Source organism: Vanessa cardui, chromosome 3, assembly GCF_905220365.1.
Source record: "Vanessa cardui chromosome 3, ilVanCard2.1, whole genome shotgun sequence".
NCBI classification, from domain to species: domain Eukaryota; kingdom Metazoa; phylum Arthropoda; class Insecta; order Lepidoptera; family Nymphalidae; genus Vanessa; species Vanessa cardui.
Genome location: NC_061125.1, coordinates 11415529 through 11432333, shown reverse-complemented (window position 1 = coordinate 11432333; position 16805 = coordinate 11415529). Strand labels below are relative to the sequence as shown.

General features: G+C 31.8%; 1 protein-coding gene across 1 annotated transcript; it reads right to left on the bottom strand.

The window, feature by feature from the left end:
- Positions 1-11640: 11640 nt before the first annotated feature.
- LOC124543786 (histone-lysine N-trimethyltransferase SMYD5) lies at positions 11641-15409 on the bottom strand. The gene is made up of 7 exons (XM_047122091.1): positions 15222-15409; positions 15019-15146; positions 14497-14733; positions 14106-14343; positions 13472-13649; positions 12675-12889; positions 11641-12120 (listed from the first exon to the last, which is right to left on the bottom strand). The coding sequence occupies exons 1-7, from the start codon at positions 15258-15260 to the stop codon at positions 12001-12003; spliced, it is 1155 nt and encodes a 384-aa protein (XP_046978047.1). The 5' UTR covers positions 15261-15409; the 3' UTR covers positions 11641-12000.
- Positions 15410-16805: the final 1396 nt, after the last annotated feature.

The following is a 16805-nucleotide window of genomic DNA, read 5'->3' as shown; positions in this document are numbered from 1 at the left end:
ATCACAGAAGTTATATGGAACTTATAAACTTATAAATTAATATTTTTATATAAACCATTTTTTAGTTCAAAAATAAGATAAGGTTTTAATCAACGATAGTAAATAAACGAATCGATCAAACGTAATTACAAAAGTAACATTTTATTAAAAACGATTAAGTATTTTATCTACAACAGAAAAGAACAAAAAAATATTCATATAGAGTATTTTCGCATCAGTATAAACAATACATCATTTAAATAATTTAGCGCTCAAATTTACCTTTTAGTCACACAAAAGACACACAACACTTACGTAATTTCAAAAGGCCTGTCAAGGCAAACCAACAGTGCTCATAGATTTGCCAACACAAATACGTACACACAGCGGTAGTTTAAAAACGTAGGTCGCCCTAATCCTGAGGTTCTCAACGATTATGCGGGCTGAGTAAGATTGATGATGACCAAAGAACGTTGGCCGACTTAACCCTCGAAATCCTGGATTATGAGGCATAAATAGCAATTCATTTTTATCCCAACACGTTTATTTAGTGTATGAAATACAACAAGCCGTCGCTCGTAAATTACTAGTAGTATAGATTATATTATAAATAACCGTATAAATAAACATCGCCTATACTAATGATATATGTGTAACGTTTAATTTTAAGCACTCGATGTACATTTTGGCACTATTTCAATCACCCCATGGCTTCTCGAAATAAAACAAGCACTATTAAGAACCGAATAAAACATATTAAAATGATTATTACCTTGGAACTTGCACCCAGAACATCGAGATCTATCGATAGCTATCGAGGTAGCCGACAGCGGATACAATACACCCAAAATACGAACTATACACCAAATCAAAGTAATGTATATTTTTTAATCTACTATAAAGTATTGGTATAATTTTATTTCCATAAAACCTTGTATTATAATATTTGAAACTTAAAACAAGCTATTAAATGTACTTTACTAACGTTAGATACAGAAAGTTAAACACGTACGTAACATTATTAGAAAACTGAAACTCGATGAAGGTTGAAAAGTCATTCCATTCATAGCTAAAATTACAAAGAATATAGACAAAATGTTATGTAATCTTAGAATCAAAGATTTGTTATACCTCCATCATATTATATCGACAAAATTATGGTTCGGAGAAGAGTTGTTCCAACCTACGCAAAACCTACGCATTAACCAAATACTATCGTACTTAACAAAACCATATTTATATAGGTTTGATTTGGGAGCAGCTCATACTTATAAAATAAACAATAACATTAATTGCAAACTACTACAAAGCTAGTTATTATATACATAAAGAAGAATTGTATATCAATGCAGATTTCATTGCGATAATTTTCTAGAACGCCAAGCATTAAATAAATAAAAGAAAATAACCCACGATCTCCGATTAAGGTCCACAAACTCTCTCCAACGAACCATTTGCTCTTTATTAAAATCATAATCAAAGTTTTAAACATTTCTCTCCCTAAAGTTAATTAACTCGCCCGAAAAAAAATCTAGCACGTTCGGATTTCGCCTAAATTTTTACGAGCACTACTTGCTTAGTGGATACAAAAACCTATCCTCAAGTCGTTCCTACCCCGAGGGCCCGCTTAACCTATTTTCATTTCCCCGTTTTTATTTCCTGGCAGCTACGCGAAAACGCTATATGAACACGAGGCTTTCCAATTTACTACGGGCCTTCTTCGGAAATAGTTTTCGGTACAGCGGCTACTGTGAAATAGACATTCGGCTTTTACTTGTTCTTTATGTAATGCCAGTTTTGTTAAGTTCACTTTTTTAGAAAACAATGTATTAATTTAAATTTTATACGTATTAACATTTGATAATGACGACCTCCATGGTCGAGTGGTAAGTACACCGGTTTTCATGGGTACGCCACTCTGAGGTCCCGGGTTCGATTCCCGGCCGAGTCGATGTAGATAACCATTAGTTTTCTATGTTGTCTTGGGTCTGGGTGTTTGTGGTACCGTCGTTACTTCTGATATCCATAACACAAGTGCTTCAGCTACTTACATTGGGATCAGAGTAATGTATGTGATGTTGTCTCATATTTATTAACATTTAGTTTTATACAATTAGTTCCGCTTTCTTTGATTTTGACTGTTAAGTAAAGAAAATATACCTAACATTGTATGTTGAAACAACATTTCAAAACACTTACATGAATCACTCACAAAATCATTTGAATAATGTTTTTAAGATGAAACGGTCCAATGGTCAAAACATTTCACACCCTAACCGAAAATCCAGACAAGCGTTTTAATGTACTTAATATGTATCTCGTACTTACCAGGAAAAGTTGCAAGAAAAGTAAGTTGTCGGAAAACACGCGTGTCAGAATATATTGTGCCACATTCGTATCCACAAATCCGCTCTGGAGCGGCGTGGTGGAATAAGCCTTGAATATTAGCAAACATAAAGTACAAACAAAAGGGCCTTTACGTAACTTACGAAATTAACAGGCTGTGTGTGTGTGTGTTTAACTTTAAGTAATAAAACTTTGTAATTCTTAGTTTTGTGTTTTATGCCATCGATTGACGGACGAACAAATGGATCACCTGTTGATAAGTGGTCTCTATGTTAATATTAACCATTCCTTGTATCACCTATGCGCCATCAAACTTGGGAACTAAGATGCCCACTCATCTTTCTAGCCGGAACACAACAATTCTCAGAATAGACGGGCTTGCACAAGATCCCACCAACAAGTAATTAATTCTTAGTTAAGACGTTAATTATAAATTATTATATAAGGAAGTTACGTCGAATATTTACATCGTCGATCCCACAGTGCCTTAAGACGAAAGTCTTTAACCAGTGCGTCCTACCCGTCATGACATACGGAGCCGAAACGTGGACACTCACGACAAGGCTGAACCAGTTTAAAGCCGCTCAACGTGCTAGGGAAAGGGCTATGCTCGGCGTTTCTCTGAGGGTTCGCATCAGAAATGAGGTGATCCGTCAAAGAACCAAAGTCATCGTCATAGCCCACCGGATTAGTAAGCAGTGGGCTGGTCATATTTGTCGTAGAACCGACAACCGCTGGGGAAAACGTGTTCTAGAGTGAAGACCGCGTCTCGGCAAACGTAGTATAGGACATCCTAAGGCACGGTGGAGTGACGATATACGCAAGGCGGCAGGCAGGAACTGGATGCGAGTAGCCGGAGAAAGACCACAGTGGCGTGCGCTTGGAGAGGCCTATGTCCAGCTGTGGACAAAAACGGGCTGATGACGTGATGTGATATAAATAGTATCTATACTTAGTTATGAATATAATAATATAAAACATACTGTAAGTTCAGTCAGCTAGAACAATACGATCTCACTCTAATTTAATATCGCAACAGTTCAACGCACCAATCATCAATATCAACAACGGTGTTAATGCAAATTGGACGCCATCTCATTTCTGATGTAAACATAATATACGCTCTCTATATGTTGATGCAATACGCCAATCATAATTTAGTGATTAAATTAATTCGTGTATTTCAACGATAATGTATTTTAAAGTACGTGAGTATTAATAGTGTTATATATTAATGTGATTATGAAGGGGTTATTTGTGTTGTGTTTGGCAAAGATTACTAATTTTTCATTGAACTTTAATAATGCAATACAGTATAACTTCAAAAAGGAAGTATCATATATATATAGTTCTTCTTCTTAAGCCCAAGTAGTCGAAGATAAAATAGTCGCCGCGGGCGTATTCAAGGCGTTGGGAATACTATAAAGTATGTACCAAATAAATAAGTGCCTTGACAATAACTCTTATTTTTAAACAACGCGTCGTAACTTCTGCACATAATAAATGATAAATACTTTTTATATACGTATTATCGCAATGATTACCTACAAGTTCCTCGGAATACAACATAAGAAAAATATATTGAAGTTTGTCGCTTTTCAACCGACTTCCAAAAGGAGGAGGTTATCAATTCGTCTGTATTTTTTTACTATTCCAAGCACAAGAGTACAGCAAAATAGACAACTTTTACATTAAGTTGATGCTATATATCATGATGATGATGACTATATATGATATGATGGTATATATCATTGGTCGAAATTTTAAACAATATCTATGATTCTCAATTTGTATGGATCCAATAATCTATATATAATATAAAAAAAAATGTTTAGCCTTTTCTTACAACTCTAACACGCCACTAAAACTTCGGAACAATAATATTATATCATATGCCTTTGTTTCGTTCATAACGTGACATTTAATATGGACATATTAAAGCTTACTTAAATATGACTACTTATATAACTAATAGTTAAAACTTAGGTGATTAATCCGTTTCAAATTTTCAATTATAAATTGTTTTGATGACATGACAATATTAGATAATAATAGCCCAAACATTAATTGCACATAATTAAAATGTCTGACAAAACGAACACAATATCGCAACGACACATTGATTAATTCATATTTTCAATATAATCAATGAACTTTTAATTCTGATTAAGCGATCACGGCCAATATTCCAACATTGGATGGTTGGCTAGTGTTATTGGACTACGGTCATGTTGGATGCGACTGACGGAATGAATAAGCAAATTGGAATTTGAAAGCTGAGATGATCAGCTTACGTCGTACCGTAGAGTGCAAACGTGGGATGATTCCACTGGAAAACTGTTACTAGTGATGGATTTAGCGAACTTGCGAGATGGAATTAGAAAATCTACTCAAATGTAAATTTAATTCCCCGTTGTGACTGCAAAAATGTGAATGCAATATACGGTACATTGAATTCAATTTTTATGTGGTGTTTTTATTTACTATACTCTGAATTGATTTTTATGGACGAATATATAGCACACGAATATATAGAATGTAAAGCACACAAATTTTACCCCCTCGAAGAGTTAATTTAAAATTAGCTTTTGTCCTTACGTTATCAAAATCGGTTCGAAGAAACGTTACTTTTTTCTTTACGTTACTTGTTACGTTACGTTACGTTACGTTACTTGTTACGTTACATTACTTGTTACGTTACATTATTTATAGTATAAGTCTAGACTTGTTTGGTCGAGATTAGACTATCAGACCAATGCATAAATAAATATATAAGATTCAAATCAACAATGACACATTAATAAAGGTAAGACTAATCCGATTGGGATACAACCTTTTGTAACTGAGACCCGAGCGTTCCACCCGATAGCGTTATATAGCTGGAACGTTGTTACTTGTTTTTTAGTCTGGATTTTTAATCGTAATTATCTACTGCGTAATTTGAAAGATTTATCTATGTAAAATTATTATTTTAGTAATTAAATTATAAGTACAAAAAAGTTTTAAATTTTTAAAAGAACGAAATAATTTCTACCCTTGATATTTCCTACATAGTTACAGCCAGCTACATAAATATTTAGATAGGCATACATATGTTCCAAAATGTATTACATTTGGCCTTCTTAATGGCTTTAGTAGTGTTGGATAATAATTTTCCAGAAATACTGACATACGAGTTCTAACCACTGAGCCATCTTGGCTCAAATATATATGCATATTGTACTTAATTTTACAATTTTAATATAATAATAATATTTATATCTCAAGTAAACAATTTTTATTTTCGTAATCCTATTTATTTACAATTCGCCTCCCAACCTTTTAAACCGAAATCCAAACCTAGTTTAATATATTAAATAAAGAAATAATATTTAAATTCGAAAAGCAATATTCTTTCGAAAATATTTTTTTCGACCAAAATAATTTTTCGTCCGTTCTGCGAGACGCTCGGCTAACTTAATAACAAACGACAAAAGGCATTTGACTATAAAATTCGTCAATTATTCTCAACCCGCTCGAAGGCCAATATTTCGAATGGATCACAATTAAATATACCCTCGCCGCCATTTCTTCAAAGAAAGGGGACGATTTTAATTTAAATCCTGGTCGCCCTTTAATGTACCGGACTTCATATCAGGCCGTTATTAGCACATTCGTCAACTCGAGCGAGGATTTCGATCCCTAAATAGGGACAAGCTTTTGGGTTGCGTTTGTGTAATATACATTATATCGAGTAGCATAGCAATCCCACTTAAGCACATAACATATACCTTTTAAATATAAAATCAAAATTAAAGCTTTTTAAAGTCGCATGATCATGACCACAGATTTGAAATTATTTTACAACGAAATGACTCGTCAAGAGACTATAGTGATGTGTTTCTTGTCGGTTCATCTTGATAGGGATTGAATACTATATGTTATTTATAAATACATTTTCTTTGTATTTAATATTATCCAACGTAGATTAACTTAGTATGAAACTGGAGAACTTGGCTGAAACTCAATTGGATTTGAAGGGAGATAACATTGGCACACCTTGGTACAGGCATACGTATTTCTAGCTTTAGATTCAAATTAGTTGGTGATTATAATAATGATTGACAGATTGTAATATGTGTTCATATAATATTTCGATATTAACGTAACCGCTTTAACCCAATATTGCTTGAAGGCAAAGTAATCTGCATTGTGTTTAACATTGAATATCATATGCAGTATTTAAAGGGCCCGTTCCCCAACTGATGAAATAGATCAAAGACTAAGATCTTGATCATGACCCGATAACAGAAATATTATTTCGTTTTAACACATTGTACAGAATAACTATTTATAAGGATTTTTTTAAATATATATCAGCTCTAAATATATAAAGGCTGTTAAAGATTGCGACGGAAAGTATTTGTAGTAATTTTATAACAATTTAAATTTAACCGTCTAAAACCATTTTCTATGAAAAATATATTTCATAAGATTATTCTCAACGTTAAAAAATATTCAACTGCAACCGTATCCAACTTCCTTGTTATAAATTTTACTAGCGTTGAATACAAATTATCTGAATTCCAACAGTCTTGAAAAGAAAATATAAGTAGCGACAGGTCAAAGTCTTGCTATTAGAGTAGTGAAGACCGCTCTACACAGTACAAACATTCATTCGTGCCCACCCTACTTCAAACGTCTCCTTAAGGGGAGGAGAAAATTATCTCGTGAATAAATTATATTTTTCCCCTTTTATGAAGACAGTTGAAGTGCATTTTCGTTCATCTTTTTTTCTTGTTTGGCTCAGATCAAAGACATCAGGAATTCCGGCCCGTGAGGTCGCAAAAATGAAATGAATGAAGAATTTAATGTGACTTGATGTCCTGCGTTTATAACATTAAGATGTGCTTTAGGACGTTCGTAGTAACTTTGTTTTCACAATTCAATTTTCTCTCAGGAGTTTGCGCTTTTTGACGTTACGCACAATACCTCCGGCTGTGTCTTTGTGTAACAAAAATTAGCTTATAGAATAAATATGATTTGATTTTAATTGTGATATATATGAAAGTTAAATATATAATTGCTCAAAATTTTATTTTAAATCTTTTATCAATAAATATCCAAGTAACATTGTACACTGTAGACTAAAGTGACTTAGTCTTACCATAAGAAGAAGAAAGATTACCTAATTTGTTTGCTATCGATAGTCTGACAGTATTGAATCAAATTGAATAATGTTTTCACTATCAAAAAGCTTATTTATCTAGGATATGCCCCTGTCATGTGTGTGTATTATTCCATTGATATTAAATTTTAGGCTGATTAATGGCATTCATGAAAAATTATGAAAGAAAAATCACTACGGAGCTGCTTTATACTAAATACTACATATTATACTTTTAATATATCTATGTAATCATACAACAAGCTTGTCTGATTTTGTATCACATTAGTGCACAAATTTCGAAAACACTTAAAGACACATACAGACATGAATTATCTTTTTTGTATTTTATAACAACAATAACAATAAAAAATATTGCCAAGTATGTATCGTTATTCATAAAATATTTAAAATCACCGATTATAAAAAATGTAGAACACTTGGTTGAACATTTGTATACCTTTACGTGTGCAAGTCGTAAGCTTCTATTGCCATAAGTACCTTTTGAGTATAGTATGGTATATATTTTTGAAAACAATGTAGAACGATATGCGTTTCCCATATTCGGAGCGATTCGAGTTACAAACAAAATGCAGACTGCATTTGCCAAGAAAGGTTCAAGAAATTTGTATTGAAATCCTTGAAATTATTTGTCGACTTCAAAAAGGACCAGTCCGATAAATACAAAAATAAAATGAAACTCGAAAAATACGAAATACAGACGAATATGTACAAAAAGAAGAACGAGAAATGTGAAGTTAAATTCTTAAGAAACAAGTTCTATCGCCGAGATATAAAATAAGAATTTAGTGTATCACATATGACCTGAATGATAGCTGTTTCAGTTTATTAAGACCTAAAACTCTCAGAAATTCTGTAAAAAGATCCTACAATTTTATGCACTTACCTTACAGCTGGCCTGCTCCTACCTAGAGATGTCCATTATACGGAATACTTGGTTGTAATAAACATTTTCAACGTTATACTCAAACCTCGAATGATGTTTATTATATAAATATGATATTACAAATAGTTTCTAAAGTATCTTATCAATTACATGTACTAACATAAATTTCTCGAAGGTAGTTATTTTATATGATATTATATATGACGGCGACTGCGATAGATCAGTGGCAGGCTCGTAATCTGTAGGATATTTGGTACAGGGTTCAGGCGTAGGTCTCAGGCATTTTATGATAAAAATACAGTATGACAATTATGACAATTCTTGTATTATATGCAGTAACAAATTATAAAGTAGGTATATCGTTCTAGCAGTAATTATCAGTTGCGTGAACCAACGGTCCCGTTTGGAAGGCCCGAACTGTCTATCTATTCTTCTAATAACATTTGTCTTCCAACTCGTCGCTCTCGAAAAGAATTAATAGAATGTGACAGTTGTCCCTTCAAACGATTCCGATCACGTGATTCTTTATGTCACGGCGTTTACACCTCACAGATACAACAAAATCATCTAAGTTAATAATTATTCGTAATCGACGTCATATATAATTTTCAATCAGGTGAAAGCTACTGAACTCTTAAATATATGAGACTACAACCAATCACAGCGACCGATTAATTAATTTACGTATTAATTTCTTGAATTCCGTTGATCCTTTCCTTTTTGGTATTTAATGCCAAGCAAAGTGAGTCACAGCAAGTGTATGTATATGTACGTGATACGAAGGTACTCGATGGTTAATACGACGTAACGTCCGACCACATGATCATGTAAAAACGAAACTTAACTTCGATGTAGTTTCAATATGTTTCATTAAATTAAAAAAAAATTAAAGTAAAGTAACAGCCTGTATATTTCCCACTGCTGAGATAAGGTCTCCTCTGCTATTAAGGAGAGGGTTTGGAACATATTCCACCACGCTGTTCCAATGCAGGTTAGTGGAATGCACATGTGGCAGAATTTCGATGAAATTAGACACATGCAGATTTCCTCATGATGTTTTCCTTCACCGCCGAGGCCGAGATTATACCAACCACATTATAACAACCACAAATTAAGCACATATATATAGTGGTGCCTGCCTGGGTTTGAACCCGCAATCATCGATTAAGATACAAGCATTCTAACCATTGGGCAGCTCAAAATCATCAGCACAAAACATAGTAGTTACTACTACGTTTCATTAGACAACATTTATCATATATCAATCAAGCAATTGCTGAACCACATATCTATAGATATTATTTACTCTTTAATGTATTTTTCCTGCAGATTTACCAAAATCCGTCATTTTGTCCAAATTATTTTGCATTGACTGATATCTTTTTATAAAAAAATCTAGCTACGCAGCCCAAAATAGTAGAGATGAAAAATATTTACTGTTGAAAAGCATCATGTAACCCAATGCAGCGCCACCTGCCGAGTCCATTATCTTAATACACAAACCCACAAAACATCAAACTAATTCTAATTTGAGAGAACTTCAGGGATATACACAGATATTGGGCAACAAAATAAATGACTACACACCTTTCTTATAAGGAATAACATCCCTTTAAAATGCATTTAATTCTGATCTAATATTAAATACTTAGGCTTAACAACCATAACATGAATTAAATCTTAAACGTTTAAATATATCTATGACGTAACAACACTATTATTTCTTGAAGTCTATAAATGAATAAAACATAAACGCTATATTACTTAATATAACGACGGATTTTTTCATTAATGTAATTAGGCCGTTACATTTTTAGGCCACGTGCCAAATTCGTATTCACCTGTACAATATTCACTTACATCTAAATTTATACGAATTAAGTTTCTATTTATTAAAAATTTAAAGAACTAGACCATTCTAACTTGCTTCTAATTGTTGACATCCACAATCTTACTCTATTTGATAGTGCATTTCCACTGAAATAGGTTGTTTTATCCAATTTTAGTGTAGTCACCAACGATTAGAATTGTTTTTTTTTTTTTTGTTGACAACGTAAATTATATTAGGCTGCATCATCAACAAGTGTTGACAACACAAAAGTAGCCAATTTATCTTTTATGGAAACGCAGTTCAAATACACCGTGTTTCCGCCAAAAATTAGCACTGCTTTTCATACACGATTCAAATATAACTTTTATTTAATACAACTTACTGAATTAAAGAGCAAACTTTTAATATATAGTATAACTACCTTCAGATACTAAAATAAAAGGCAGATGGAGCGTTCGCAAAATTATAATGAGCAACAAAAGCGAATACAAATTCAAAAGTCGATACCACTTCCCGGTAGGATGTTTAATGATAATTATCAATTTGTATATATCGCATTAATTTATAATAAGTGACAGCGATTTGACAAACAAAAGACGGGTAGATTTGCACTACCGGGAATTTGCATTCCTTTTTGTCGCTTCACATTATTCCGCGCACTATATCTGCCTTGTTTTATAACTTGAGATACCACTATACTCATTATTAGTATTACTATAATTATTATAAATACCCCCATGGGGCAATACATAAAGCGCTTAAAACATTTTATGATACGAAAAAAAAAACTACACCGACCAACAAAAAAAAATGTATATCGCGAGCATCGACGCGAGTTTGCCGAGACTATCGCTGGCAAGCGATCACGCTTGTTACAGTTCCAAAAGGTCCCATTCTGACCACTGATTATACTTATCATTTATAATTAATTGTATTGCTTTGAAAAAAAAGTGTTAAAATATAATCCTACAGAATTTATTATATACAGCATATTTTCATGAAAAGTCCTATCTTTAAAAGTACAAAATGCATTGATATATCTAAATTTTACAAAAAAAAACTAAGATAATATTATTTACCAAGGAACATATTACTGGATCTAGCAATAGACACAAAAGCTTATACATTTACAATATTTTTACATTAGTATATAAAATAGACATTTTCTTTATTTTGGACTATATAAACAGACACACAATGATAATGAGCAAACCAAGCTCACCAATACAAGGGTAATACTTATTCCTGTTGTTTTATATTATATATTTGTGTTAGGCTCGTGTATTACTGGATGTTCGTAAAAATAAGCTTGACATATTATCAAACCTGTGAAGGTGTCACTATTTATTTCTTCTTAAAATAAATTCACTAATAACATTTTTGTCAAAATAATCTTTTATTTTTAATTTTATCAAAAATTTTCATATAATTACATCACTGACAGATCTAAGATTAAAAGAGAAATAAATCAATTGTTTAATAACTATATAAATGATATATAGTGGCTTCTACTTGAGACACAGACATCTCGCGATATCTAGCCTATACAAATATATTTTATAGCCATTACTTCTTGTTACTGGCACACAATAAGTATTACTTTGGCAGTAGAATAACTGGAGTTTATTTAAACACAACACATTTATCTCTTAGGCGCAATGTGATTGTATAATGTCTTACATTGGAACACACACATTGGAAAAGGGATATCAAATTATTAAAACTATAGTAAAGATTGTTGTCACAAGAGTCTTAAATGCCCAGCAAACACAGGGCAAGGAAGTTAGAACATCAGTCATCCGCATCAATCTCTTCCTCACTATTATCCTCCTCGCTGGTACAATCTGGCTCCGAACTTTGAGAACTACAACGCTCACACCAACACATAAACAGGTAGTTCTCGGCTAATTCCTGAAATAAGAATGTATATAATGTAATGGTTTGACTATCTACAGTTCACATAGAACCTAAATAGTACTGCACTTTATGTGAAAATAAATACTATCGGATTGAAAAGTTGTTTGATTTCATAAAAAATAAAAATGATTTTTAATATTTATTGTGATGGCTTCCTGACAGATTTTGACGGAGGGTCCATTCTCACTGCAGCGTAACCCATAGCACAAAATATTATACAGTTTACAAGTATTGGTACAAACATATGTGATCTCATTTCCTCAACAAAAATCAGATTAGAAACACTAGAGATCAGGGACACAATATTTTTGTAAGATCTTACACTAAGCAAACAAAATTCTTAAATTTCGGTACAAAATATAATATCTATCCAATCAGCACACAAAATCTATTGTATCCAAATACTTTTAAATGCTCTAACCAATGGAAAATGCAGTCTTATAAAATTAGAAATGAGGAAGAACCACATTATATTTTTCACTTTTTTAACATGAAATTGGAATTCAAATCATATTGGTTTCTTTTAGTTAATAAAAAATAATATTAACCTTCTGTCTTGAATGCCTTGATCTTTGGAGAGTACAGTCATCAAGATAACTTATGAATATTTCCTGTCCCGGCATTATTGGTTTCAATGCTCTCAGTTGTATCCTGTGATTTCCGTATGGAAATGAGGATTCAGCATTTGGCGCACAGCTGTGATTGCAAGCACTCTGCAATCGGAACAATCCAGAACCTTCTGTGTTTAGGAATTGACCAGACTCTGAAATCAAATAGGATAATAAAATATGCATTTGTATGTATAATATGAATCTTATTAATGTGATCTATATTTTTATTTGAATAATAATTAATAATAATGAATATTAGGTTTGTATTCTCAAATTAGAAGAACATTATCAATATTATTTGATTATTTTTTTTTTGTAAGGAACCCTCCTTAGGCCAATTGACGAATGGGCCACCTGATAGTCAATATACAAAATAAACATATTCAAGGTCCATATTGGGACCGTAGGAAAAATTATCCATTCTTTACAACAACACCACCATTCTGGGGATCCAAGAAGTTTGTCAGTAGTGCCTTAAGTTAGTAACAGACCTACACCAAATAGCAGACCCTTCAATGATAATAGTTTTTCAATTGTTCCCTGAATAACTAACACAAAACCCAAAACAATATATGCACATTATATTACCATAACAAAATAGGGTATACACCATAGAAATAACAAAATTGTTAATTCACTACTAAACATTGTTATATAATTATTCAGTATTTAAACAATTCAGTGCTATTTCCTCTTAACTGAACATAAATTACAATTAACTAAAATTATCTCACCTTCCTCAACATACTGATACAGTTTATCGATAAACATATCAAGCTGTTGTCGTTCATCATCAGACATGGTCAACTGTGACACTGAAGTGACCCAAAGTGAAAGGGGACTTGTGCCAATACCCTGACTATTAGTCCCCACTAAAGCCATCAGAGAGCAGAATCCTTCAGGAGTTAGGAACTGGAAAAATATTGTTTTAAATATAATTAGTATTTGCTTATAGAAAAAAGATCCCATTGCAATACTTTTATACTAATTGAATATTTACAACTTATAATTGTGGTGTTAACATATAGGAAAATATGGTTAAAACACTTTTATTATCTTCTAAATGGTAAATTTGTCAAAAGTTAGTATATTCAAAGGCATTTAGGCCTTCTCACATTGAACTGACATAAATAATTATTATTACTAGCTCAGTGACAATCTATTGATGAGGGGGATATTACTGGGAACTGAGAAACTAAGTGGCAATGTCTCATATTGAGGGAAAGATGACTAACTGATGTTGAATGAATAATGATGAGATTTGGAGCTTTTTCCACAATGCAATGCAAGTTGGAGGTTATACATAATTTTCATAAAATATATTTTGAAATTGCTCTCATGAAATAAACCAACTACTTGAAATATTACCTCTTGTATATATTCTCCATTAATAACATTTGCTGTCATTTCCCTCAGAGTATTCAATTGACCACTAAACTCATCCCCCAATACTTTATGGACTAATTCAGCATCTTCATTAACAGTTCTGTGACAGAATTGCTTGATTGTTGCAGCAGCAGATGCTGGATCGGAATGTTGCTGTATATATGCCAATATTCGAACTAGAAGCATTATATTTGCTGTTTCTGGAGGATAATGGATTTGTCTGAAAAATATTTATTATTACTAATTCAGTGTTGATGAAAATGATTTGTAACTGTGGTCTCATTTTAATTCAGTAATCATTAATGAAAACTTTACAACTATTGTCATAAAATCATAATTATATATGTGTTATTTATGTGATTAATTAACTTACTTCCATGTCTCTATGAGCAAATTTATTGGATGATGTGCATCATTCTGTATATAACACAAAGTGCGATGATAAATGGCTAAAGAGTTCACTTTACATTCTTCGGAACAATACAGTATACCACATTGGTTGCAACTCGTAATGTTTAGCAGATCATCTTCAAAGCAATTGGAATGTGGCAATAAAATGTCTGGTTTGCCTGATAAACGTATGACATTTTGTTCCGGTGTCTCCAGAGGTCTGAAAAGTTTAGAAATATGTTTATACAATTAGTTATATTATTTTTTTATGATTCAATTAAAGTTCGTCAAAAAACATCGTAAAAAATAATATACTTTTTTTAATTAAAATCATATTAATAGTGATGCTAACATGCTGACCATAAAATGTTTGTATTGGATTTTCAAAAAGTAATACTGACTTATTTTACGATTGTTTTAAGCATCATGTAGTATAATAAATTTATATTCTTACATGTGTTGTAAAATATTAAATTAGTTAATATAAAATTAAAAAAATATAAACCTCATGCAATGATCACATGCTAAGTATCTGTAGGCTGCATTCCAGGCAAATTGACAAGATACTAAAGGCTCTTCTTCTAAAATAATGTCGCCTTCATTAAATTGCTTAGTTGCAAACAGCCCCTTTCCCTGCACAAAAACATTTAATGAAAATTAAATTAAAGAAAAAAAAATGACATATTCATTAAGAAACCGGTACCTTACCTTTTTGCTATTAGATATCCTTATCTCAAATCCTTCCATGTTTATTTTTGTATCAAACAAACTGGTAGTTTTTTATAATATTATAAAAATACTATACGAGATTATTTTTTTAAAGGTTAGTGCAATACAATTGAAATTTCTTTCGAATTTTGTTAATTGTCAAGTTGTCAGGTTAGAATTTGCTATAGTCCAACGTCATTTGTCATTTTTTACAAAACCTTCAGAAACGTTCAGAAACTTAGCAAATCTATAATAATACATTGGTATCGCAACACTTTTTTTGTCTATTTATGTGTACGTATATATTTAAATTTAGTATTTAATATTCCATACATATGTGACCTTAACATTAACGTGAACTGCATTTATTTCTAAATATATTTATTTTTAATACATATTCTAAAGGTCATTTCACAACATTTAATTAAATGTACCACTGGTTTGTAAAGGAGAATCAAATATCCATTTTCCATCACTTAAATTATCCTATTTAAATTATCCTATTCCATCTTCAATAATATTTTTTAATTTAAGAGTGAATAAGAGAAAATAAAAAAAAAAGAGTTTATATCGATAAATTACAAGTAAATTTATATATATCGTGCCTAAAAATGTACAAATACTACTAAGGCCGCGCTTTTTTACCATTAATTTTTCTTGTATTGAGTAATATGCTTTATTTATCAATGTTTTACTTAAATTTATTGATGGGCCAATTAATTAATAACTCTGAAAAAATATTATAGAAATCAATACCGTATCTCAAGAAGGATATATTTATTTTTCTTCATCGTGTCTATACAATCGATAATTGTCACTATAAGATTATAAGCAGACTGAACAGCTCTTTTTTCTAGGAAGAAAACAGTTTCAATATGTGCAGCGTTACCCCTTCGAAAAATGTCGATTGACTTAATAAAAAATAACTAAGGTACAGTCGAGCAGAACCAACATCAGTTAGTTGACTTATTTTCGAGTCACGTACGTTGCGAAACTGATTCCGCCTTTCAGGGACTATATATGAGAATAACAATATAGTTTTGAGTCTAAAGTAATTCCTATAAATATTGTATCAGTAACATTTAGATCACTACAACTGACAAGTGAACTTAAAATTAGACTTTTTGTAATAGGTAATACTACGTATTTTCCCATTTTAGTATTTAGAACTAAATTACCTATTTTTTGTGCTCCATCTTTATATTAGCGATAACGCATTGTTAACTAGTTTCTCCACAATGACTTTAACATAAAAACAAAACTGATCCTTGTTACACTACACCCATTCTTAGTTCAAATCCTGATCCAAAAGAAGGCTTTATTTCATTAATAGACACCCGTTTACTTTTGACTCAAGAAACAATGAGATCAATAGTTTAATATTAAAACCTTAATGTTTTAGAGTTTACAAAAGCGTTATGAGCTCTACACAATCGAATGCTTTGGATAAATCACAGAATACGCTAATAACATTATGTGATTTATCTGATGTTATATGCGATATGCATGTGTCTAAGTTAGTGCCATTCCAGCGTCAGTTGTTGAATGAACACTAGTAAAGCCTATTTCAATATAGCATATTAT

Bases quoted from the DNA above. Each gene is read 5' to 3' on its own strand.
- LOC124543786 (XM_047122091.1), bottom strand. From the start codon at position 15,260: ATGGAAGGATTTGAGATAAGGATATCTAATAGCAAAAAG. The intron at 14,734-15,018 runs GTTTATATTTTT...TAAACTTTTCAG, and splicing joins GCATGTGATCATTGCATGAG to ACCTCTGGAGACACCGGAAC. The intron at 14,344-14,496 runs GTAAGTTAATTA...AATATTTTTCAG, and splicing joins TTGCTCATAGAGACATGGAA to ACAAATCCATTATCCTCCAG.